Below are 26,525 nucleotides of genomic sequence, written 5' to 3'. Positions count from 1 at the left end.
GAGCATCTGGGGAGTAGACATAGTCTGTTCCCAGGCTTTCCACCTACCTCAGGTGTTCATCCTTGGCTAACCTATGATAGAGCTCTGGGTCAGCACTACCTGCAAGGGTGCAGGGAGCTAGTCGAACTACAGCTTTTGCAACCACTCAGTTTTTGTAATCAATAAAGTTGTGGCCTAAATTTTGCCAAAAACCAAAACTAAAATTTGAGTCAAATGTGTGTTTATTTAGGGGGGAGGTCTCTGACTCTGAACACACAAACAGTGAACTGTTTGTCAAGATCAGATCTCATCAAGGGATCTGAAAAACATAGAAGTAAAAACAAAAAGAAAGTAATACACAGCTCAGTTTGATGTCAGGACTGGTCATCTAGGTTTCCTAGATTGGAGGTGGAGCCCTCCTGCACCCCCCAGGCATATTCCTCTTAAGCAACGATGTAGACCATGTTCAGTGGTGAGCTAGTAATCAATTTCAGGCAGTTTACTCAGGCATTGTTGCAAAGGACGCTGGACTAGGTGGATCTCTTTTTGCTCCATCAAGGCATTTCTTGTGTCCTTAAGCAAAAATGCATACTCAAGTGGGTCACTTTTCACAGGTTTTGCCTTAGCTGTGAAAATACCCCGAATATACACTCTTGCTTTAGAGTAGGGGTGTGGAACCTCTGGCCCAGAAGGGTAAATTCATCCCTCCAAGCCCAAGACCCTAAAATGAGCCTCTTGGATCAGGCCTATGGCCCATCTAGTCCAGCATCCTTTTCTCATAGTGGAGAGAACTTTAAGAAAATGAAAGCTAAGAGTTCAGCCCCCCCCCCCCCCGGTGGTGTTGCAAATGCTCACATGAATTTGTTGCCCTGGGCAAAGTGCATTATTTGTTCTTCCATAAATACATCTCATTTCCCCTCCCAGAGCTACAATACTCAGAGTGATTAAAACAGTCAATTCCTCTTGCCAGGGGACTCTGGAAATGGTAGCTTGGTGAGGCAAATAGAGGGTTAGGATCGTAGGAAGTGTAGTTTGTAGTGCTCTGGGGGGAAATAGGGGTCTCATTACAACTCCCAGCAGCCTTAGCAAATTACATTTCCCAGGACTTTGGGGTTGGGGGACATGGCTGTTTAATGGAGTATGATACAGCTTTATATACATGGTATAGATGGAGCCTTAGAGACCTCTGACAAAAAATATATATACCGGTATATGGTCATTAGGGATGCAAACTAAACCCAAGACCCTTAGATTGCCCTCTATTGTGGATTCAATTTTTTCCTTTGTGAGCTGTATTGAAAGTCCACTCTTTATGTCGCTGTTAAAAGGACATGAAGCCTAAACAGGAAACAGAATTTAAAAGAATGTGAAATGCCTTGATGAGATGTGCCCACTTTGTTTTTCAATCTTGGTCTTTAAGATGGAGCCAGAAAAAACAAACACCCTACTCTTAAACACATGACGTAGAAACCATATCTCTATAGATATTGTTCAGAGATTTTCTCCTCTCTTGGGGGAAAACTCAGCAAAATAATTCCCCAGTTTTCACCACCCACAAATTTGCATGTAGAAAATAACAGGTTCAAAACCTCTCATGCAGCTGTTTCAAGCTTAAGATATGGCTGAAGGGAATTGCTTTCAGAGTAATGAAGCTGGGCAAAGGAAGCTGAGAGGCATGCTGGGACAGAGAGGCAATGGGGACACATTCTTCAAAAATAGACCTCATAAGTTATCTCAAAACTAGAACAGTGATTAGGGACATAGCTCAGTCGTAGAACATCTGAGTGGCATGCAGAAGGTGCATCTCCAGGTAGAGATGGGAGAGACAACTGGAGAAACCCTGGAGAGCCGCTGCCAATAGACTGACCAGGTATAATGATGCCTCCTATGTTTTCATGGACCAATTGCATGTGAGTTTTGGTATGCACAGCTGTATATATGAAGGCTTCCACTTCAAAGTCATTTCTGTCAGCACATGGATTCAGGGGCACAGCCTTACAGCTGTGAATCAGACTATAAAAGTGTCCCTCCAAACTTCTGATTTTAAAAAAATATTTTTATTAAATTTTATCTATATAACCCAAATAACAAAACAGAACTTCATGAGACAAACACATACAAACCAAACCAAACCAAACCAAACCAAACCAAACCAAACCAAACCAAACCAAGGTTAATGTGGGATGTTACATTTGCAAGAAGAAAATGATAAAGCTGTTCTTGGCTGTTTTTATCTACAACACAGCCTTCCCCATTTTCCCCGTGCCCTAGATCAGGCCTTCATTCCGTTTCATATCTTTAGGCACAAGGCAAAAACATTCCACTTCTCCAAGGCGTTCAGCTAATTAAACAATCTATGGTCTTTTAAACTGTGTGAAGGGGTTATTGTGTGTTACTGTAGTATGTATTCTTGTGTTGTTATATTGAAAACTGCCCTATGATCCTCAGATGAAGGGCGGTATATAAATTTAATAAATAACAGCAACAACAACAACAACTACTACTACTACTACTAATGGCAAAACCATTATGAACATTCGTTAGACCTCTAACCCTCCAGATGTTGTCAGACACCAACTCCCATCAGCCCCAGCCAGCATGGCCAACAGTCAGGGAAGATGGAAGTTGCAGTCCAGTAACATCTGAAATGTGCTAGATTAGAGACGGTGGGAGAAAATAGCTGCTTTTATTTTTATTATTTGTTTTTAGTATTATGTGGCATTTGATTATGCCTGTTGAAGCTTATCAAAATAATGAGGGGAAATGGTTAAAGGTTTAAAGGTAATAAATGATCCCATGGTTCTAAAACTGGTCAATGTATTTTTTTGTCTTCTAAAAAGAAAGCACATTAATACTACAATGCGAAATAGATTGTTAAACAAATAAACTTTGCTGAGAGGGAAATTGCTCCATCCCTGTGTTGTGAGGCCAACTTGAGTAAGGAGCACCACTTTCCGGACTTCTCTCTTGCGTTATCTTTTTGATACAACTATGGAGGAAATAATAGAAAACACTACACGTCTATTTCCACTTCCACTGCCATAATTACTGCCTAGATCAAATAATAGAGACCTATGGGTGGGTGTGGGTGTGTTGCAATAGACATCCACTTAGTATTTTACATTGTGCCTTGGCTAGTAACAATCATGAATTCTGTGCCATTTAATAACACAGACCGAAAGGGGCTCAAAGATAATGAAACTGAAGCATCCACTAGGTCCCAAAGATATGTCAGCAGCAGTCCACAAACAGTGGTATCAATGGCTACAAGAGGATCTGAATCGTCAATTGCTCCATCCTGAATACAGCATTCAGACTCAGGAAACTTATTTCCATTGTTGAGTGGGTTCAGGGGAACAAAGGGACACAGGAAGCTGACTCATACTCAGTCAAACTATTGGTTCTTCCAGCTCAGTCCTGACTGGCAGCAGCTCTCAAAGACTGCAGATAGGGTTCTCTTCCAGCCCTTCCAGGAGATATCAGGGGTTTAGCTTGCCCCCTGGTTACTTTTTTCTCCCCTGAAAAGTAGATGGAGGAGATGGAGGAGGATGGAAGAAGGACACTCTTTCCCACTTCCACTTTCATCTCTATGTGTTTTTCAAGGTTCAGGTTAATTCTGTTAGATAAAACTTTTATCAAGATCTCTTGAAAGCAAAGTTTGTGTGCAGGTTCAATCATGCTTCTTGTCCCCAGGAAAAGCGGCTGATCTGGGGTAGAGGAAAAATAAGTGGCTAGAGGCAGTGGTGTCCACAATACTCACTCAAAAATATGCATGTGCCCCCATGCCAAAAAATGATTGGTGGGGCATGACTTAGGCTCCCTTCAGATGGAGCCTAGTGGAGAGGTTGGCAACAAGTCATTGATGCAGTAAGAGTGCATTTAGTGGTAGAGTAATGCTGGATACGGGTGGTGCTATGGTGTAAACCACTGAGACTAGGGCTTGCCGATCAGAAGGTCGGCGGTTCGAATCCCTGCAACAGGGTGAGCTCCCATTGTTCAGTCCCAGCTTCTGCCAACCCAGCAGTTCGAAAGCATGTCAAAGTGCAAGTAGATAAATAGGTACCGCTCTGGCGGGAAGGTAAACAGTGTTTCCGTGCACTGCTCTGGTTTCACCAGAAGCAGCTTACTCATGCTGGCCACATGACCCGGGAAAACTGTCTACAGACAAACGCCGGCTCCCTCAGCCAGTAAAGCAAGAAAAGCGCTACAACCCCAGAGTCGTTCATGACTGGACTTAACTGTCAGGAGTCCTTTACCTTTTTTTAAATGCTGGATTGCCCACATATCAATCAGCTTTATTAGTCTTCCTGTGATGTTTCCCGAATGTTACGAGGTTATTGTTGCCTTGAGCTACAAAAGTGGGAGAAATGCACAAACCCAGGACAACTGTGGTATAAAATGTTGCAGGGTTTGAGCAGGAAGCTACAGGGCATGCACCAATTGTAAATGAAGCAGCTTGGCCACCCTAAATTTTAGCAGGTTCAAATGGTAATGAAAGTGAGATTGTGTATAACTATTGTGATGACCAGTGCTCCCCCCAGGGTACTCAAGGGTACGCAGTACTGGCACCTTGGGGGGGTTGTTGTTGTTAAAAAGTGTGACACTTACCGTAACAACTTCATGGTGAGTACTGGCACCTGTTTCTCTAGAAAAAAAGCACTGGTGACAACCATCACAAGCACAAATCATCATGAATGCATATTTAAAGGGATGTCAGAAGAGGCCCTTAAATACATCCCAGAGCAAGTGCAAATTGTTTTCCAAAAGTCAGAGCCACAAGGAGCCCCAAACTTACTCATAAAATTCAGCTGCAGGAGTTATCTTGTACTTGGAATAAGTGGTTCCAGCAGCAAATGTTGAGGCATTGATGAGTTTGGGGTCTATGCAGTTAGGGCTGTTCCAGGGGTTGCCACACTTCGTCCAGGGAAGCTCCTCCAGTGTGAAGGATGCAAACAGATAATACAGAGACCAAGCTATGATAACGTTGTAGTAGAAACCCACGTATAGAGCTATGAGTATCACAGCATAGCCTACACCTGAAGACAAAGGAAAACCAGATTACACATGAAGCTGTAAGTCACATTAGGTTCATCTTCCTAGTGAGGGCTAGAAGAGGGTGCCATTGCTCATCACCCCAACCAACTATTTGCCAAATATTATTAACAATAATAATTTCACACCAAGGTGTTTGCTTGGTGCTGGGAAGCAAGATCGGCTTTCATTCAGGGTGGGGTACATAGGCTGGTCAATCAAGGCACAGCCTTTGTGTTTCCCTGCTTTGTTGTATTTCTGACCATACAGATGCCAAATTTAATTAAGAAATTGAGTTGGAAGGGATCTTGAAAGTAATCAAGTCCAGCCCTCTGCTCAAAGCAGGATCTGCAGTGCAGGGTGCAACTGCAGCATCCCTGAGAGATGAGTTGTCCAGTCTCTGCTTAAATACCTACAGCAGAAAACCGAGAGCCTTTTACTTGAAAGGTAGGGGAGAAATCACCATAATTAAAACAAGCAACCCAAATACTTATGCTAATTACAAAAAATAGCTAACATATTGTGAGAACAATTAAATTAACTTTTTAAGGAAAGTGCAGTGAATTATTGGAAACTGTAAATGCAAATAATTCATAGCATAGTTCTTCGCTTGGATTTTTATAGCAGGGTCATGTTTTGGACTTATTATTATTATTATTATTATTATTATTATTATTATTACTCCTGCAATTCCTCCCAAAGGTGCCCAGCTACTGAAATATACAAAAATTCCAATAGTAGAAAGTAATAGCAACTTTTGAAAGGCTCTTGCAAAGGTAATCTGTGACCTGTATGTTGGAATATTTGACAACATTTAACAGTAGTGAAACAAACAGGAGTAAACTGATGATCTGACCGGTTAATTGATTGGCTTGTCAGTCCTAGCAAAAATGTGTACAAAAGTAGTGTAAACCCAAACTGAAAATCCAGAATAGCACCCTTGGGGTATATTATTCTAGCATGTCATTAGAGTAAATTTGAGAAGCAAATCTGGACACAGCCTGCTATTTACAACAGCTGGGTGACTCCCAAGTGGTTGAAGGCAGCCTTCTTATCCCAACATTTGAATGAATACTTCCACAGTGATTGCAGGGTACGGTCCTGGTGCCAAACACGGCGGGCTCACATCATTACCACTAAGTCCCAGATTTTACAGCACTGCCATTTATAGCTAATATTAGCCTGTTGTGTTTAATGTCTGTTTGCTTTCTGGTCCAAAGGGTCTTTCCAGGTGCAGCAAACTAAAATTAGCCAACTCCTCTCCCCCCCCCACAATTAGAAGTGTTTTTAACTAATTAGAGATAAACTGTTGACTTATCATCGCCACTAAAGATTCAAATTCATGAAAAACCATGAAAATGAGAGCTCTGGAGCAGTTTGCAGCCCATGACACCCAAAGCTAGAGCTTTGAACCAAGCTCTGTCCAAGGCTTTCCCACTATCAGCATTTCATCAACGGCTACATTTTTACTCTGGGTCCAAATGTACTAGAATTTAAATGGCAACACACAGAGATCCACCATGGCTGTTACTATTGTTCAGGTGAGGCAGGCAACCCCAGATTGCTAACTTGGGGGTGTTGTGGAAAAAACAGAAAACTGAGAGTGAGTCAGTGAGACAAAATTCTCATGGGGGAAGTTCCAGATTAAAAATGAGGCAGGTGGGAAATGATGGCAGAAAGAGGAGTGACCCTGATTCCCTACCCTTTCAGGTAAATAAACAACTACCTGACATTTAGAAGACATCTGAAGGCAGCCCTGTTCAGGGAAGTTTTTAATGTGTGACATTTTAATGTATTTTTAATCTTTGTTGGAAGCCACCCAGAGTGGCTGGGGAAACACAGCCAGATGGGCAGGGTACAAATTATTATTATTATTATTATTATTATTATTATTATTATTATCATCATCATCATCATCAGATGCAGTTTTAGGGCAGCCTGGCCAGTTCCCCTGTGTTGGGTACTGAGTGGATAGAAGCACTTGCCCAGCTATGGGAAAGAAGCTTGAGGTCTCTGGCAGGGGCCTAGAGTCCTCTCACCTCCTTCACCAAGCTTAGTTACCACTTTCCCAGCTTTGGGAAGGAGGAGGGAAGCCTCTAGGATCCTGCCAGCGCCTCCCACATCCTTCCCAAAGCCTGGCATTGCATGAGGGCTGCAGGGGTGGTGCACCAAATTTTGGCCTAGCTCAGGGTGAGGTTGCACCAGACTCCACCCCTGCTGTTATTTTCACTTTTGCTACCAGTTTTGCAACGGTGGCAGCAAAAGAACAGAGGAGCCTCCTGGATGTGACCAATGTGCCATCTAATCCAGCATCCTTATAATAATTCACTACAGTTTTATTAAAGACTCGTTTGTTTTGGAGATTCATGCAGACCTGTTGATGAGCACGGCATCTTTTTGTTGTTAGTAAGGTGGATGCTTTTGGGCAGGGATAGTTCATCAGCATTTGCCCAGATATTTTTAGACTTGTCAAATAGCTAACACTTTCCCTGGAGGAACCTTTTTTAAGATCTCCTATATATCGTCATGCAAAATGGTGCCTATCTTCCTGCTATATCTGCTTTCACCAACTTGGTGCCCTCCAGATGTTTGGGAATACAACTCCTGTCAGCCTCGGCCAGTGCACCATTGCTGGCTGGGGCTGATGGAAATTGTAGTGCAAAAACATCTGGAAGGCACCAAGTTACTGAAGGCTGCCCTAAAGTCTATTTTTTTTTGCTGATGAGCAATAAAGGCATTAGTGACAAGTGACTCTCAAAATACAGATGTTAGCTATTCTGGTCTTGCCAAAAACTTTCAATGCAAGCCTCGGAGATGTGTTCAATATCAAGAAACTCCAGAAGATATTGCAAATGTATTAAGCAGAAAGCCTGGGATTTACCTTTAAAAAGTGGACAGATTTTCCATACGGTGGCAGCCCCTTCTCTGTTATATTGGCCCAAAGCTAGTTCCATGTAGAATAAGGGCATCCCAGCAATGACGAGGAAGAGTATGTAAGGTATGAGGAAGGCACCTGGAAACAGAAGCACCGAGACAGAGCTCAACCAAGCTCCAACTCTACAATTCTTTGCTTCTAATTATGCAACCCATTTTAACCTAGTCAGGCAATGCTTCCTGGGCTGAATCTAGACATATATAAAAAAGCACTATGAAAACGCTCTTTTAAAAGAAAGTTTTAAAATATATGTTGAATTTGCCATTAGCTCACCATCGTCATCTAGTGACTCATTTGTATAACAATGCACTTAAAGGTAAAGGGACCCCTGACCATTAGGTCCAGTCGTGGCCGACCCTGGGGTTGCGGCGCTCATCTCGCTTTACTGGCCAAGGGAGCCGGCGTACAGCTTCTGGGTCATGTGGCCAGCATGACTAAGCCGCTTCTGGCGAACCAGAGCAGCACACGGAAACGCTGTTTACCTTCCCGCTGGAGTAGTACCTATTTATCTACTTGCACTTTTGTGCTTTCGAACTGCTAGGTTGGCAGGAGCAGGGACCGAGCAACAGGAGTTCACCCCATCGCGGGATTCAAACCGCTGACCTTCTGATCGGCAAGTCGTAGGCTCTGTGGCTTAACCCACAGCGCCACCCATGCCCCTTAATAATGCACTTAAAACACACTTAAAATGTTGTTTGCAGCTGTACAGCTGAGTCCCTGGATTCCCTTCCTGCATCCCACACCATTTTCCACTGCAGACACAGAACCTCGCATTGTCTCCCTCCCCCCCAACTTTTCAACTGCCCATTTGCTAAGCTTTGTGTGGCTGGACAGTGTTCAATGCACTGAGCAACATTCCAGCTGTGTGATATAATATAATGGTGTGTTTTGTGTGTGTGTGTGTGTGTGTGTGTGTGTGTGTGTGTGTATACAGCAATAGCTACAACACTTGGCTGAGTAAATCCATCTCCGCGATACAGTCTCTCTGGGAAAGCAAATGCATTCTCTCATCAGGACACGGCTAATTTAAATATCAAAGTGTAACAAGCGTTAATGGGGGATGTTCAAGATCAAATAAAATAAGAATCAGGCAGATTGCATGCATCCATTTGGGGAGTTGATAGACACTGTGGTACAAAACAAAGAAGCCCAACAACCCCCACCCCAAGGCCCCTCTGAGGTACTGGTAACCGGAGGATTGGTATTTCAAAAGAGCATCTTCCAAAAATATTTTCTGTCACACTATAAGCTCAGAACAATACCATGCTTGGCAACCCTGAAATCACTGGTTGAGAGTTTGTTTTTAACTGATTTTATAATGCTTATTATTATTATTATTATTATTATTATTATTATTATTATTAGGTTTGGTGGCCTGGTAACCTTCTGGAGCAAGGGTGGGGCATAGCTGTTTTAAATTGTTTTTATGTAGTGTTTAATGCTGTAAACCTATCCTGGGACTTTAGGGTGAAGGAAGGTAATCAATAAATTAACGATAGGCTGAATAAATAAATCAGTGTAAAGAATACACCCACTTAAGAGATTTTTAACATATTAAAGCTGTCAAGCAATGCTTTTAAACAAATAAATTAAAATATGCAAGACGTGATCTGCTGTGAACAAAGATCAGTCATTTTGGATTCCACCAAATTTTGCATATAAATCCCTTTAAGACTGGATTGCTACTTTAAAGTGTCCAACACTTCAGCTGCCGGAGAGAGGCTGGATTTGCAAAGGCATTTCTTTCTTTCTTTCTTTCTTTCTTTCTTTCTTTCTTTCTTTCTTTAAGTCAGATCTTCAAAATGTTTTAATACTTTCTTTTTTTAGCTCACTCCTCCTTGATTGTCAGAGTGAAAAAACCCAAATAAGCAAACAAGCTTCCAGACAACCATTCGGAAAGGAGCACATTCTAGAGAGGAAAGAGAAAATAGCTTCTTAGAAAAGGGTCAAGAGGGGCAGAGAGGAGAAGGATCACTGAGAGCCACTGCACACTAAGGTGAAGAAAAGTGCTTTAAAACATCTGAAATAAGCTACGTGGGTCTTTCAAGAGGATTAATGCAGAAGCCAATAGGAGGTAGATGATTGAAAATTCTGCCCAGAGCAGGATCAAACAAAAAACACAAATGTCTCAAGATTACACTTAAGGCTCTTATCACTGTGCCACAATCAACTGTGTTTTAATTCACAAGTGGTGTTTCTGCAGCCAAGCAACTGAAGCAGAAAGTGCCTCTACCTTCCAAGGTTGTAGCAGGAGAAGGGTTGTCACACAGCTCCATGGTAGAGAATCTGCTTTTCATGCAGAAGCTCTCAAGATCAATCATGGGCATCTCCAGGTTGGACTGGGGGGGGGGGGACTCGGCCTGAAACCCTGGACAGCCCCTGCTCTAGTTAGTGTTGACATCATAGAAGCAGAAGGCTCAATAGTGTGGCTCAGTACAGGATGACTTCCTATGTTCCCTGTGGCTAAGGTAAGGTTACCAGATTTTCCCGTTTCCCGGGGACAGTCCCCGGATTTACAAATCAGTCCCCATACAAAATCCATTGAAGTTGAAAAGTGTCCCCAGATTCATTGAAAAAAAATCTGGCAATCTTAGGCTAAGAGCAGTACTTTTTTTGAGCCAGAGTGCACTGGAGCACTGTCCCGGCACCTTTTCTCCCCCCCATCCCAAAGAAGTGCACTATATATACATATGAAAAGGGGAAAAAAATCAATCTCTGCCTGTCCCTTCAGCAGCCGCTGGGTCAGCCTTTCCGAGAGATTTGAAGCACCGCTACCACTGCTGTCTGAGTTTTCCACCCACCACCGCCTCATTCTGCTTTATTGCCACCTCTCTCCCTCCTTATTTATTATGGTTTGGTTTTCTACCCAAGAAGTGCTTGTGAGATTTTCTTCTCTAGGTTAAATCATCCCCTTGTCCTCCCCTCCAGAACCCCCCCCCCCGCTTCCCCTGCTTTCTCTATCTCCCTCTCATTCCTGACTCCCCTTCTCTCTCCCTCCTAGAGGCTGGTTGGCTCTGACTTGGCAGCCCCTGCCCACTCCCTCTGCCCGCCTCTGCCTCCCATCAAGAAACCTGCTGCCACCACCACGATCAGATATTGATCACTGTGACCACAGCAGCAGCCCGCTATGGAAGGGGTTAACAGCAGGGGGGTAAGAGCGAGGCAGGAGCAAGGCAGGGGAGAGGGGGCAGTTCTAGAGCCTTTTTTTCTATAAAAAAGCACTGGCACTTCACCAAGCAATACATGAAGAAGTACTACCTTAGTCCATTGTCAGTCTGTGAATTCCCCAATGGGTTTCTAACTAGAGAAAAATAAAAACTATCCATTTCTTCCATGTCATGCATAATTTCATACACCTCTATCATGCCCCACCCTTTCCCCCTCAATTATAAAAGCCCCAAATGCTGCAACCCTTTCTCAGAGGACCATTTTCCCACCCCTGTCAATGACAAAGTGAGTGCTTGCATCATAACACAGATAAAGAGTCCGTGGCCCTTCAGAGTCATGTTGATGTTGCTTCAGCAAGCACCAGCCTTAGACTAAGCCTTACGCGGAGGCAGCAGGTCTTAGAGGACTCTAAGCAAGAGAAGCATTTGCATGGAATGCAGGCCCTAGAATACGTTGGCAAGATGAGCCCATGGTACTAGTGCCCCTCTGGAACAAGGATGTCACGTTGCTGCCCCTCAAATGCATCTCCTAGTGGTCCAGCAATAAAACTGCTAGTGCATTTGCAGCATCTGGAATGGTTTCAAACTGGATGGGAGCCATTGCAGAAGGTTCAAGTCTCCCTGACACCGTCTAAGTAAGCAACAGCTGAAACAGGATGCATCTCTTAAAGTGAAGAGTCACAACATACACATTTTTGTAAAGCCATTCCCCCTAACAGAATGCATTTTTGTATGTTCACTTACATTTTACCCTACTATATCAATTTTCTGAACACATGACTTGACTAGAGAAAAGCATTGCAAAATTCCAAAAACGGTGAATTTCAAAAGATGACTGTCTTTCATTATGCGCATTGTCATGGAAAGTGCAAAATAGGTAACTCCACCTTTAAAGACAAACTAAATCAAATTTCTCCCATATTCTTGACCTGAGAAATCACTTTACCCTATATATCTCCACTCAGCCACTTCCACATTTCTAAGAACACCATATGGCAGCGTCCACACCCTCAAACTCATTGTACTCTTTTCTGCACCTGATAACCATTTTTGTTTAGGCAAGTTTCTCCAGACATGTGAAACACTAGCAGACACGCACTTTAGTCTGGTTTTTAGCTCATCGTTGACTTCAATCTTTTTGGAATGGTTAAAGTCATTTTTAACTCTCTCTTTTTTTAGTGATGTTTGTTTTGTTTTATTATTTATGTAAAACACTTTTAGGTTGTTGTTTTCTTTCATTCAAGCAGTATACAGATTTTGTGAAATAAGCAACCCATGAAGCTGTAGCAGGTACACAACCGGAGATCATAACAGATTTCAAGTACAGATAAAATTCAAAGATGGGAGCTTCAAGGTGTCCCTCAGCTTTGATCTGTGGCAACAGTGAGCCTCTTTGGACACCCACCTTAAGGTACTCATAGGAAGGTTTACACAGCCGTGCAACTAATGATATCAGTGTAATATTTCAGTTCCTTCAGCCACGGCTGACCCCTCCACCCCCAGGAAGAGCTGTGATTCCCAATGTTGGCAAAAAAAGTCCTGCAGAGATGCAAATCACATCCAGCTGCTCCCTTTTGATCCTGCAATCTCTTCCGAATGCTTTGACAGAGCACTTCCTACCCTTGTTATTCCAAACCACGTGACTGTTATTTGACATCAAAGTGTTCATTTACAAGTCTTATCCTGAAAAGCTCAAGTGTGCAAGATGAGACACTGTAAGGGAGAAATTATACCCCGCCGCCGCCACCTGGCACACACACACACATTTTCACATCTTGTAACAGTGCTCATAAACCTCAGGTTTGTTTTTGTTTTTTTAAATAGTCTGTTTCCCTTCCAAATTAAACATACATAGTGCCCTGTAAAGGTGGAAATTCTGCTTTCAAGATTTCACAGCCTTTTAAGAAATAGTTCTTGCTCTGCAATTTCATCCAGAGGGGAGCGGGTGCTTGTTACAACAATATGTAAAGTATAAAATGATACAACAGAAAATGAGCTTTAACTGAATCTGTTTTTCTCTGCATACAAAGCAGGTATCCATTCTCTGAATGATACAGAAATTGTTCACTGGATAAAAGAAGCATCCATGCTGCTTATGAAAACAAAGCATTCTGCATAGCTCCAAACTTTGCAGGCGTTTACTTCAGCAGAAGCTACTCCAAATAAAACAACAACAAAAACAAACACCAGGTCAGATCTGCTGCCGTTTATGTCTGGAGTAGCAGCCACAGGTCCAGTGACTCAGTTTAGCTCTGCTTTGGTTGAAGAAGAGCTTTCTTTTATCCGTCCTGAATCTTCCAACATTCAGCTTCATTGCATGTCCATGAGCTCTAGTGATATGAGAGAGGAACTTTTCTCTATCCAGTTTTACCACAATACGTCTATTGTATCACCTCTTACTTGTCTTTTCTCTAAATGTTGCAACCTTTTTAAACCTGGGTCTCTCTGGGCCCCTCTTTGAAAGGGCTAGAGAGTCACACTTGTTGCTCTGCCTACTTATTACTGCTGGCCCTGCCCACCTTTGGGCTCCAGCCCCACCTATCATGGACATACAGAAAGTTACTTCTGAGGGAAAGGGAAAAGGCTCCACACCCGTTTTTACTCTGAAAGTAATACCGCACCAAAAGCTGAAGAGAACTCCAATCTCAAGTTTGCTAATTGGATTGTGTTTATTCACAAACCTATTATCCACATTTCTTCTATCATGGCTTTTCCAAGTAGCCTCAGACACAGAACAAGACCTGGTTACCTTCAACACAGGAGTTGCATCATTTGCCTTGAACTGAAGGCTGAAATTCAGCTCTACGGGATCAGGGAGATTTCATTCTGTGGTACACGTGAAGGTCTGACCAGCTAAATATGATGTACAGATGATTTAATCTAGATGGCTGCTGTTTAAAACTGGTGCTCAGCAGATTTGTCCTTTTCCCAGCTGTAAAGTACATGTTTACGATTCCAGAGAGGACTTTCTCAAACTGGTGCCTTCCAGAGGACTGGGGCTACAACCCTTCAGTCTCAGCCAGCACCACTGAGTAGTCCAAATATTTAGAAGGCGCCAGGTTGGGAAAACATGACCAAAGATTTTGTACTACAAAAAAATAAAAAGAAAGAAAGACTCCTGAAAATATCTACTTGACTTCTTCAGGAGCTGGTAATATGTAGCATATACATTTATATACGTTGTACGTTAATTATTATTTTAAAGTTACATGGCTCCATCTTGTGGCCTGAAGAAAATAATATATATATTTGAGGCTCCCCCAAATGAAAGGGACTGAACACATAACAGAAGAGTGAATCCTCCCACACTGCTAATGATTCCCTCCCACCCTCTTCTTAAGCAGCATTTTCTTCATTCTATAGAAAATCATCAGGGAAGCTTTGATCACAGCTCTGTGAGCAAGAGGAGAGCCCCACTCGAAGAAGCATCTCAGGCCCTAATCCGCAAGACAAGGAAACACGTGAGTTGGGCAGCTGTGTGAGTTCAGTGCAGCAGTGAGATAAGGCCGGGACAGACTATCCTCACCTCACCATTTCATGACCCAGGCTCCAAATAAAATTATCTCAATAAACAGCAATAACTTGTATGCTGGTAGATTGCCGGATGTATTGTACAGAATGTCCCTGATGGATAGAGGTTGTGGGCATGTGCCTAGTGAAACAAAGGAAGCTGCCTTATACTGAGTCATACCATTGGCCACCTAGCTCAGTATTGTCTATAACGACAGGCTGTGGCTCTCTAGGCTTTCATTCAGGTAAGTTTTGTCCTAGCCCTACCTGGATATAAGAACATAAGACGAGCCCTGCTGGATTGGGCCAATGGCCCATCTAGTCCATTATCCTTTTCTCACAGTGGTCAACCAGGTGCTTGAGGAGAAATATGCAAGCAGGACCTGAACACAAGAGTACTCTCCCCTGTGGTTTTCAATGACTGGTATTCAGAAGCACATGGAGAAAGAGCAAGCTGATCCAATGTGCGGCCCCCAAGGCCTTCTTTGGTGGCCCTTGGCAACATTTGACAACCCCAGCCCAGCCCTCAAGCAGAGCTGTCTTTCCCATTGCTCTTAGTGGTTCATTGCGCCAGGGCGCTGACCTCTCTGGGGCACTCTAGCGAGTGGGGGAGCTGTGTGGCTTTGCCGGCAGCCTCCCCTTTCCCTGCATGCCCGCCAGCTGCGCCCCGCTAACTATATGGCTGGCGGGCGGGCAGCTTCCCTCCCAAGCCTCTGCAGGAGGAGAGCGATCCCCACAGAGACTTAGGATCCCAAGCCTCTGCATCTGCTAAAGACAGACCTGCTCCCGGTCATTGTCCTCCTTCTGCTTCCTGGTGAAAGGCGGTGTGCAGCCTTCCTAGGCTGCCTTCTCGGGTGCTCTGACGCCAGAGAGCATGTCCTCCAGCACGTTTTCCTGCTTGATCACGGCCACCACGCTGGGGATTGGGGCAGTGGGGAAGGCAGAGGACATTTTCCACTGCCCCCTCCCTTGTTTTGAAGGGGCGCCGGAGGGATCTTTGCACCATGGCGCTGGCTATGCTTAAGACGGCCCTGCCCTCAAGCATGGTGCTGGGCTTTGGGAAAGAGACACGGGGCTGTAGCAGGGTTCAAGAGTCCTCCTGCCTCCTTCCCAAAGCCTAGTTAGTGCTTTCCCAGCTTTGGGAAAGCAGTGCAAGGGCTGGGGAAAGTGATCATTAACACACACACCCCGGTGCAATAAGGCAGTGTGCACCCTGTGGGTTCTGTGTCAAAGTACTCTGGTGGCCCACTTGGTATGAAAAGTTGGGCCACCCTGAGACAGAGCTTAGCCATCATGGCTGGTAGCCATGACACTGGTGTCAGGAAAAGATGCCTGGATCTGGTAGGTGCTGGAGAGCATTTTGGGACAAGCCAGGACTATACAAAGAAGAAGGGCTCTGTGTGAATCAGAATGGAAACAGATTGTTGGACATGACAGCCAAAATTCTGGCAGAGCAACTTTCAGAAAACTGACAGTAGATGAGGACTCTCCAGTTCAGGGTAAATCATCCACAAGGGATGAGGGTTAAATTGTTTAGGATGGTGCAAATGGGAGTGGTGTAGAACTAGGGAATCAGCGTGCACAAGGGGGACATGACAGCAATTCGAGGAGTACAAAGCACCATAGAACAAAGTGAACATGCCAAAGACTTTTGGAGAGAAAAACACTGTAAATACTGAAAGCATTCATATGCTAATGCTAGAAGCATCCAAACCAAGATGGGTAAGATGGAATTCTTGGTTTCAAATGAGAGCATATATATTATAGGCAGAAAGCAAGAATGGAGAACCTACAACTTGCAGGCCAAATTTGTCCCATGAGGCTGCAGTTTTTCCCAGTCCTTGCACTTCCCAAGCACTGGGCATATGGTTTGCAAAACACCTTGCACTGCACTTTCCAAGTGCCCAACAACCAGCTGGCAGTTGAGCACTTATTAAATACTGAGCAAAGGACTTCAACAGGTGGGCAGGATAATGCACATGTCATAACTATGTCAGATGATTGACAGGCGAGCTGTTGGACCTCCCTTCCAAAGTTCCAAGGAAGCAGAAAGTCAGAATAAATATACAGAGTTATTGTTACTTTTGTTTTACAATGAAGGGATGTAAAAAGTAGGATCCCCACCCCCTGTCAAAGAATCACTTCTGGAACCTGTGCTTTGTAACTTTTTCATAAATGCCCTGGAGTTAGGGGCAAGTAGCAAAACAGCCAAGTTTCCTGGTGGCACCAAATTGATCAGGGTGGTCTGAGGAAAAATGAGATTCTGGGGAGCTCCAAAAGGAGCTCTCCAAACTGCTCTTTCCCCCAGTAGTTTGCCGTTCGACTAGTGTGTGGCATGCAGTTTCTACAGGAAGCGGTTCAAGACACAGCAGGCATAGATTGGGCTCTTATTTCCATCAGCTAAGAATAGCTCTCCAGTAGCAAAAAAGATTCCCCGTATTACACACATACCAGCAGAGCAGAGTACCAACCAACGAACAATAGAATGATCGTGGAACAATAGGAAGGTTTTTGACACATGTCAGGTGAATGGCTTTGTGATTTGCCAGAGTGCTTTGCACGCACTCACACACACACACACATATATACACGCATACACACACACACAGTATCAAGGCAGAGAAAGATAGGCACATATGATGTATGGACACCCATAAGTGTGTGCCTGGGTGAGCAATTCAGATCACCCCCATCCCAAGAATGGGGAACCCTGTTCATCCCAAAGGCCATATTCATTTCTGGGCAAACGTCTGAGCTCCATATCTCAGAGATCGGCAGAGCCAGAGACAAGTGGACACAGCAACAAATGTAAATTCTAACCTTTGTACAGGAGGCTAGTTTCTACACACACTCACTGCTATAACCTTCATCCAGGGAAGCAGAAGGTGTTAGAGTCCAAGGGCACGCTGACATGTGGCCCCTGGAAGGTTGCCCAGGAGGGAATGTGACCCTCGGGTTGACCTTTTACCCCACCCCTATTTTGCTATACTGTAATGTTCTGTATCACATTATTACATGGAGTGCATTGAAATATGTAGTTCCCCATTTGAAATTCGAACTGGGACAGTCTAGAAAGAGCTGCACCATCCAGCGCCGCTGACCATGCATCTCAGCTTAAAATCTTGTGGAGCAGGAGCATCCTTGTTAAGATTTGCATGCATTTTGGAGCATGAAAGATTCACAGTTGCTCAAAGACCATCTAGTGCACCATTAGCATTAAATTATTCCCAGTCTAGGCGGAGAGGCAACTCAGTATTTGCTCCATATTTTGGGGTTCCTTGAGCAAAGAAATAAATAAATAATAATAATAAAAATTAAATTGCTTGTACTCTCCACACTACAACCCAAGAGAGAGCAAAGTTATGTGGAGCCGCCTCCTCCTCTTCCTCGAACTTCTTACAACTCACAGACTTGCAAAGAGCAAGGATAAAGATGAGAAGCAACACAAGTGAGGCTGTAGGGATCTCAGAGAATTCAGATGAAAACAGAAAAGGGAGTGAAAACTGCAAATGCTCATGATATGCTATTCTATGGGTGGTGTGCAACACTAGTCCTACTCAGAGTAGACCTTATGAAATTCCCATATTTACACAAATCTTATGTGCCATTGAATCTAATGCACACCTCTCTTTTCAAAACCTTGAAACCAAAAAAGTATTTGCCAAGTCAGAGGGTGTTTTTCAAGCTTGCAATCGAATCTAATGCACCATCAAATCTAATGCACACCCTAATTTCTGTGACGTAATTTGGCCAAAAAAGGTGTGCATTACATTTGAGCAGTGCTTTTTTTTCTGGGGGGACGTAGGGGTACGCATACCCCTAAACATTTCATGAATCTAAACACTGGCCTCCTTGAGGGGCAGTATTTCAATATGAGTAGGAAAATGAGAGTATCCCTAAACATTTTTAAAAGAAAAAAAGCACTGCATTTGAGTAAATACGGCAATCATAATGTTCATTAACTTCAGTGGGTATGCTCTGTGCCACCCTAACATTGAATGCTACCCGATGCTCGGAACTAATATCAAACATGTGAATGCAATTTACGTTTGCCATTGTTGTTGCTTTCAGTTTGCAAAATCATATGTAATTGATTACATTCCTCCCTTTGCATTGTTTTTTCTTTGCCCTGAAATGAACAGGGTGGAACAATGTCACAAATTACATAAAGTACATAAGTTGCACAATTTTTCTGCAGCAGACACTGATATGAAAAAGGTTGGCTTTGGTGGAAGATGAACTGCAGCAGAATGGAAACCACGCTGCATGCAATGAATACAGGGCAGAGCAGAAAAAAATGTGTTTTGCTATCTGGTGCGAAGGCCTTGACAGGTTCCCAGCAGTGCCAGCTCCCAACACTAGCCCTGCAGAGCCCAGACAACCCATAATGTCTTCCCTTTACAAAGAAAATGGACTTTTACATTCACCTTTGTCATGCTTTGGGGAGAATTACTGCAAGAGCTAGTAGAGATAAGCCGTCTGCACAAAGGACGCACTGTGCCAGAACTCTCATCCATGACCTTCCCAAGGCAAACGATAAATAAATAAATCACCAGAGAACAAAGCCCCAGAATGCAGGAAATGATTTGTGTGTGTGTGTGTGTTTAAATATCTTTATGCTACTACTTGGGGAATCGGGCCAAATCTTTTAAACCCAGGTGATTGAAGTTAAAGCATCCGGCATTTGTGCATGAAAATGAAAGACCCAAATTCATGGGCTAGCTGGTAGAGAGCTTTAATCTGATATATCTCCAACTTCAAAATGACAATGGGCCCAGGGCTTGCTTAGGTGTGGGGTTGTCAGAGCAAGTCACCAGAGGACTTGTAGGGATAACCACAGCTATCTAGATGAGGGAATAATCATTCTAATGCCTATGACTGGTTTGGATGTCCATGCATATTACTTAACTTGGGAAAGATATTTATTTATTGGCTTGTTGACACATGTTGCACTGAATACAGGTACATGCTGACCCTACACACACATTTGTGTGGAAGAGTGTACACTTGCTGATTTGTACAGCTCAACTACTGTGTATAAAGGTATAGAAATTGTACACCAGTTGCACATTGCATGTGAATAACTGTACGAGTGTACAGATCAACTATTTTGTGCAGAGGTACACAGACTGCTCATGCATTGAGTGTAATATGTGGACAAGATTATAGCTTGAGGGTTCTGGTGACCCACATATAACTGGTTCAGATATGGGTGTCCATCACCTGTCAATGGTTACATAAAGTTATGTGGTACATGTGTGTGAGAAAGAAAGAAAGAAAGAAAGAAAGAAAGAAAGAAAGAAAAGAACAAATTGAAAGTTCCTATCACCCCATGATCTCAAACGCAAAGCTTTTCAGCCAAGTCAGTTCACAAGTTCAGCCATCAGATATCAAATGCACAGGAATCATATGCAGGGCAAGCAAGTGATGTCCTCCTTGTGTGAATGGCACATGACAAATTTGCCAAACACTCTTCAGTTTCAGAATGTGAACATTATGTTGCATTTGTAACCAGAAACATAAGCAAGTGTAAGTAAACTTGAACAAAGCAAGTTTTCTGACTGGAAATTGTTTTCTGGGCCCTAAAACATAAGCTCTAGGAGGCTAGTTCCATCCCTTGCAATTCTAATTTATACCTATCAAAACTCACTGTAAAAAACATTATTGTAAAGGTTTGCAGAAGCAGGCCCATTTAGTTCATTGACTCATCTAGCTCAATTAGGTCCATCTAGCATTTCCAAGCCCTACTCAGAGATACTGGGGATTGAACCTGGGACCTTCTGCATGCAAAGCAGATGCTCTCCCACCAAGCTATGGGGAATGCACATTCACCTATCCCCTTTGAGTTCTATTTTCCACTGCAACTTTCAATGAGTCAGCTTACATTGTGGAGGGCATATCTATAATGTCTACCTTCTGCTTGAGAACTTCTGCTTATATTGGTCCACTCTGAATCACCGCACACGGCTACAGATATTCTGTGCTATGAACTTTTGCAATACCACTCCAAATCCTGTTGCAGACATTCCTATAACGTACTTTGCCTATATTAAAGGTAAAGGGACTCCTGACCATTAGGTCCAGTCGTGACTGACTCTGGGGTTTCGGCACTCATCTCGCTTTATTGGCCGAGGGAGCCGGTGTACAGCTTCTGGGTCATGTGGCCAGCATGACTGAGCTGCTTCTGGCGAACCAGAGCAGTGCATGGAAATGCCATTTACCTTCCCGCCGGAGCGGTACCTATTTATCTACTTGCACTTTGACGTGCTTTCGAACTGCTAGGTTGGCAGGAGCAGGGACGGAGCAACGGGAGCTCACCCCGTCACGGGGATTTGAACCGCCGACCTTCTGATCAGCAAGTCCTAGGCTCTGTGGTTTAACCCACAGCGCCACCTGTGTCCCTATATTGCCTATATTGCTCTGTGTTTATTGCATGTTGACTAAAACTCAATAAAAATCATTTATTAAAAAGCAAGAAGTATGTTTAGCTACTGTTTTATAATCTGGCAACCAAGTGGTCCAGGCTTCATAGCATAGCTGTGTCTTCTGTTGCTGGTTCCCTTGTAGCCAAACGTCTACCCCAGTCTTGCCAAGAGTTCTCCATCTGTTTGCCATGCTCTCTGTTCCTCCAGCATGGAACTGGCAGATTCCCAAAGATGGAGTTACTCCAGCAAGCATGCAGAAGGCATCTTGTTGTCAAAAGCAAGTCCAATTAGACAGATGCTAGAAGGACTGGGCCTCCTGTGTGTACACAGCCTTATATAAACCAGTCCCTTGAACTATCTTACTGAGCATCACCTACTCTGACTGGCAGCAGTTCTCCGGGGCTTCAGACAAGGCACATACCCAGCCCTACCTGGAAATGTTGTGGACTGAACCTGGGACCTTTGGAATACAAGGCAGAAGCTCTACCACTGAGCAACAGCTCCTCTCCTTAAGGAGAAGCACCTTTATCCAGTGCCAGATTTATGTAGAAGCTAAACAAGCTATAGCTTAGGGCCCCACTCTCTTGGGGGCCCCCAAAAAATTTTAAGGAAAAAAAAAACCTGGATCTACGTTTCCAAAATATAAGACAAAAAAAGAAATAAAATAAAACCTACAAACAGCAACAGTGTTTTGTGTTGTGTAGGCTCCTATGATGTAAGTAATGGGCCCCGCCTGCTAGCCTGCTCCCTAAAATATCCCTGGTTTGCTCATTATGAGTCTTTGTAAACTGTGTTTCTAAAGGAACTTTTGTTATTGCCAAATGCCAATGTGTTTGCATTATTAAGTTTGTTATGAATAAAAAAATCATTTTAAGTTAGAGCTTAATAATTATTTCACTATTGATATACTTCTTCTTAATTGTATTTCAGTTCAACAATTACTTTGATAAAATACATATTTTGTAATGTGCAAATGGCTTCAGATACCTATTAGGTCCATAAATTACCATATAGCATATATTCAACACAAAAAAACAGCGACAATTTGTTGTTGACAAAGGACAGCTGGACATATAAAGGGCCCCATTACCTTCAGTAGCTTAGGGCCTCATGAAACCTAAATCCGGCCCTGCCTTTATCCCTTTTATCTGTTGACCAGATGAAATCTGAACTGTCCTAATTCATTGCTCTGCACCTGGTTGTGCTGTGACAAATTTACACAGCTGTCAAATCATGCAACTCTGCACAACTGCCTAGTCCTCATGGTTCCCTGCAGTTTCTGCAATGAAGGGGAGTTCTTGTTCAAGTGGGATGGCAGCAGGGAGCACATGTCCCTGACATAGACTGCACACACACACAACACATTTAAAGCACCCCACAAGAAAAAGTCACCAAAAAACCCCATGAGAACTATGGTTTCTTAAGGGTGCTGTGAAGTGTAGCTCTGTGAGGGACAAACTACAGTTTCCAGGCAGATGTGTTTTCCATGTATGGTGTGTATGCAGCCACAGATACATAGCCATGGAAATGGAATCTTAAATTAATCTTAAATCCAGCAGTGGTGAAGAAATGGGTGCATGAGCTGTTGGGTGAGCCACAACTATTTGCCCTGATGGCTAATTGGAATTAAGAGGCAGCATCTACTGAACACCAGTTGCTGAGAGGGCCCAGCAGGAGACTGATGTGGGAAGGAGGAAGGTGGGCTAGATGGGTCCTTGATGTGATCCAGCAAACCCCTTTGCGTGTCAGAGAAGCTTGGAAATCACATCCAAGCTTTCATCCAAATTTAAATACAGCAAGGCGGAAAAGTTTGGATAGGCCAAACTTCCCAAATCTGCACATACACACATCAGACCACCTGCAAATTGTCGAGGTCTTGGCAGACCACTTGGAATATATATATATATATATATATATATATATATATTCTACCTGTTGTAGCAATTGCAGTGCCCTGTAATAGATTTTAATTTGCATTTTTATTCCCTGTTTATCTTCTATGTAGTATTGGATTGCATTGCAATCCAAATCCAATTGAATTCTATAGAATTCAAATAGCGATTGTTTTTTTAGAGACACACCACAGGCCACATAGATGAAGCTTGTGCACCACTGGTGATTGGAAGACCACAGTTTAGGAGTCCCTGGGGTAGTAATTTCACAGGGACAGGGGGGGGGGGTTCTGTACACAGCCCTACACTGATCACTGGGAGACTGGATTTGATCCACTCTCAAAATAAGTCAAGCTTCTCTGGGACAGCCACAGTGGGTGGATTGGTGCACATCTATTTCACAAAAAACAAAGTTCTGATTTAGCAGCCTTTCTGTACTTTCTTTAGGATAGATTTACCACATCAATCACTAGAGGATTGTTGCACCCCAAGTGATGGCTATGCAAAAGTAGTGGTTCTGGGTTCAAATCCTACTTAAGATACTGGTTGAGCTTGGGTTGATCACTCACTCAGCCTAACCCACCTCACAGGGTTGTGGTGTGAACAAAGGAAGGGGTGGAGAAGAGACCTCTCTACACTGTATTGAGCTCCTTGGAGGAAGAAAGGGAAAAAATGTAATCATTAATATAACAATCATGAAAAGCAATCTGAGTATTTGTTTCATGACCCAAAAGACACAATTCTCTTTGAAAGCACAGCAGATCACCCATTCAGAGTCATCAGGCAATGAGACACTGACTAGAGTGCAGGGAATGAATCAGCCCCAAGATGCTGGGAAATTTTGAAGTCCCGGATCTGTATAGAAATGTTCATCATAGTCAGTTTGTAACTCAGCTCTCTCCCTCTTTCATAGTCAAGGAAAACAGAAGTGCTTAAAACAGCTTGCCCTTTCCACCAACTGCTCCCACTACACTCCCCTTTAATCTGCAAAGAGTTTCATACTGCAATCCTGAACACAAGCTGTAGTCCTTAACACACTTATCAGTGGGGTAAGACTCAGTGGGAATCCCTACTATGTTGCTGAGCTTCATCGAACTTAGCGGGTCTCACTTCTGAGTAAACATGCATAGGATGACACATAGGTGTAACCCCTTGCACCTTTCAAGTAAAACATGCATCAGCTGGGACTGTCAAGGTTAGATCCTATAATAAATAATAATAATTTTTTATTTATACCCCACCCTCCCCGGCCAAGACAGGGCTCAAGGCAGCTAACACAATATAAATACAGTAAAAACATTAAAACACACACACAAAAACAGTTGATTAAAATGAAAGTTAGAATACAGTTTAAAATGCACAGTTAGCAGTACTACAAGGAGCATGATGTGCTGGATTCAAATTTCTACTCATCCAGTGAAGTTCTAGGAGATCCCAAGACAACCCTGTCACTCAATATAATTTCTTTTAAAAAAGAGGAGGTGGTGGTGTTTACTTCCTTGACACTGTTTGGAAGAAGGGAAAGGAAGAGGTGTGAAGGATAAGCAAATAAATAAACTCTAAGTAAGCAACCGTGTTTCAGATCAGGGTGCCCCCGTGTTCTTTACTACGGCCACCCTCATAACAACCCTAGGAGGTAGATCCCTGCTGTTTCCCTTCTCCTGGTAGGAACTGAGGGTGGGAGCATGCGACTTGCTAAGGGCCTTCGTGCGCATCGAGGGAGGGCACAGAGGGACAAGAACCTGCTTTCCACTCCCTGGCTTCCAAACCTTCTCCTAACCATTCGCGTAAAACTTCCACAGGCTAGTCGGGTCGGTTATGCTATGGAGAAACACAAAGATGCAGAAGAGAAGATCGTATGTGTACAAGAGAGAGATTGAGAGAGAGAGAGAGGAGAGACTTCTCTTACCTCCTCCGTTTTTATAGCAGAGATAGGGAAATCTCCACACGTTGGCCAGATCCACCGAGAACCCGATGACCGAGAGGAGGAAGTCGATCTTCTTGCCCCACGTCTCCCGTTCTGGCTCCGCGGCGGTGGGACTGTAGCGCGGGCTACGGGTCTCCAGAAGGTTGCTGCTGGTGTACTGTACGCCGTTCTGCTCTTTCACCAGGAGAAGCTCCACGTCCTTCTTTTGGAGCGGCGGGTCAGAGCAGTCCCGCAAGGGCGCCACCGCCGAGTCCCTCTGCTCGGGCTGGCTCAGGGACTTGGTCATTGTCGCCTTGAGACGTCCAAGAGGAGAGAGAAAGAGGGAGGGGGAAAGACACACACACACCGAGAGAGAAAGAGAAGCTCAGCGTGGGAGAGCGGAGGGGCGAAGCGCGAGTGGGAGGCGAGGCAGACTGGCGAGAAGTGGGAGCGAACGGAAGCGCCCCCTTCGTCTTCTCCCCCGGAGCGCGCAAGGGCGCTCTTGGCAAGGGCTCTCCAAGAGCGCAGCGCAAAAACGCGCCTCGGAGAAAGGAGGCGGTGAGGGAGGAGGGCATGCAAATGAGGCGGGTGTGTGAGGAAAAATGGAAAAAGCAGCGATTCGCTTTCCTGACACCCTTCCCCAGTTTTTTATTATTAATTTTTTTTAAAAAAGCAAAACCCTAGCTCGCCTCCTCCACCTCGGGGGCCAAACTAAACCGGTCCCTGATTCCAGGCGCCGCCGCCGTGCACCGTCTGCGCCTTCTTCTTCTCGCCAGCGGAGCGGACCCTCCTCCTTGTCGCCCATCCCTGCTCCGCACCAAGCAGGTGGCCACGGAAGGGCACAAGGCAACGGTACTCCTGGGATTCAGAGTAACTCTCCCGCCTCTGTTAGCTTCCCACCCTCAATTGGGGATTCACCGCTTTACCCAAGGCGCACAGTCGCACGTCGAGGCGGAGAGGGGAGGGAAGGGATGTTGCTCATATTGCTCACCTAAGCTAAGTGCCAGAGAGAGAGATTCTTTAGGCACACAGATAGAATGATCAGCGTGGATTCTAGAATCGTGGACATCGATTAATAGACACAATTCGGACTGCCTACCCTTGCCTTCAGACGAGATCCCCCCCCCCCCCCCGTTGCTCAGGGATATCTCGTTGCCTCCCAGTTTCCAGCCCACACACTTCTGCACACTTCTTCTAGATCAGGGATGGGGCACCTGCAGGCCTCCAGCTGTGGTTGGACTCCAACTCCCATCAGCCCCAGCCAGCATGGTCAATGGTCAGGATAGTAGTTGACATTCAGCAACACTTGGCAGCAGGAGTGCCAACTTCGCCCTGTGACCATGGGTGCCCAGGGCTGTGGGTGCCATGGTCCTGGCCCCCAAATTTGTGGGTACTTGGCCCTTTCATGGGGAATTTTGTGGGTGCTTGGGCACCCAGGGCCCCAGGGAGTTGGCACCGATGCCTGAAAGGCCACAGGTTTCCACCACTGTTGCAGAAGAACTAGGGATGGATTATTCTCCCCAAGGAAACCCACCTGTCACCTTCATTACGGTGCTTCTTTTTTGCCAGGTCTTTGGTTTTAAATTACCTGTGGCCTCCTTCAAGGAGTGGGATGTTTTTGTCCTGCCTTTTCATAAATTTGAAAGTGTCTTTAGCTTTTACTTTGTTTTAGTTTTATGG

General features: G+C 44.2%; 1 protein-coding gene across 1 annotated transcript in view; it reads right to left on the bottom strand.

Annotated features, from left to right (window-relative positions):
• The window catches only part of SLC6A2 (solute carrier family 6 member 2), a 55,240-nt gene extending 29,373 nt beyond the window's left edge, over positions 1 to 25,867 (bottom strand). The window contains exons 1-4 of the mRNA XM_079988803.1: positions 25,764 to 25,867; positions 24,849 to 25,158; positions 7,892 to 8,023; positions 4,775 to 5,015 (exon numbers count right to left, since the gene is read on the bottom strand). Coding sequence (XP_079844929.1) covers positions 4,775 to 5,015; positions 7,892 to 8,023; positions 24,849 to 25,152 — 677 coding nt within the window. The 5' untranslated portion in view covers positions 25,153 to 25,158; positions 25,764 to 25,867. The remainder of the gene's footprint in view (positions 1 to 4,774; positions 5,016 to 7,891; positions 8,024 to 24,848; positions 25,159 to 25,763) is intronic.
• Between the last annotated feature and the right edge of the window lie 658 nt (positions 25,868 to 26,525).

Source organism: Podarcis cretensis (assembly GCF_951804945.1).
Source record: "Podarcis cretensis genome assembly, chromosome: 8".
Classification (NCBI taxonomy): Eukaryota; Metazoa; Chordata; class Lepidosauria; order Squamata; family Lacertidae; genus Podarcis; species Podarcis cretensis.
Note: the sequence above shows the minus strand (reverse complement) of the source record. Positions and strands in the feature narration are given on the sequence as shown.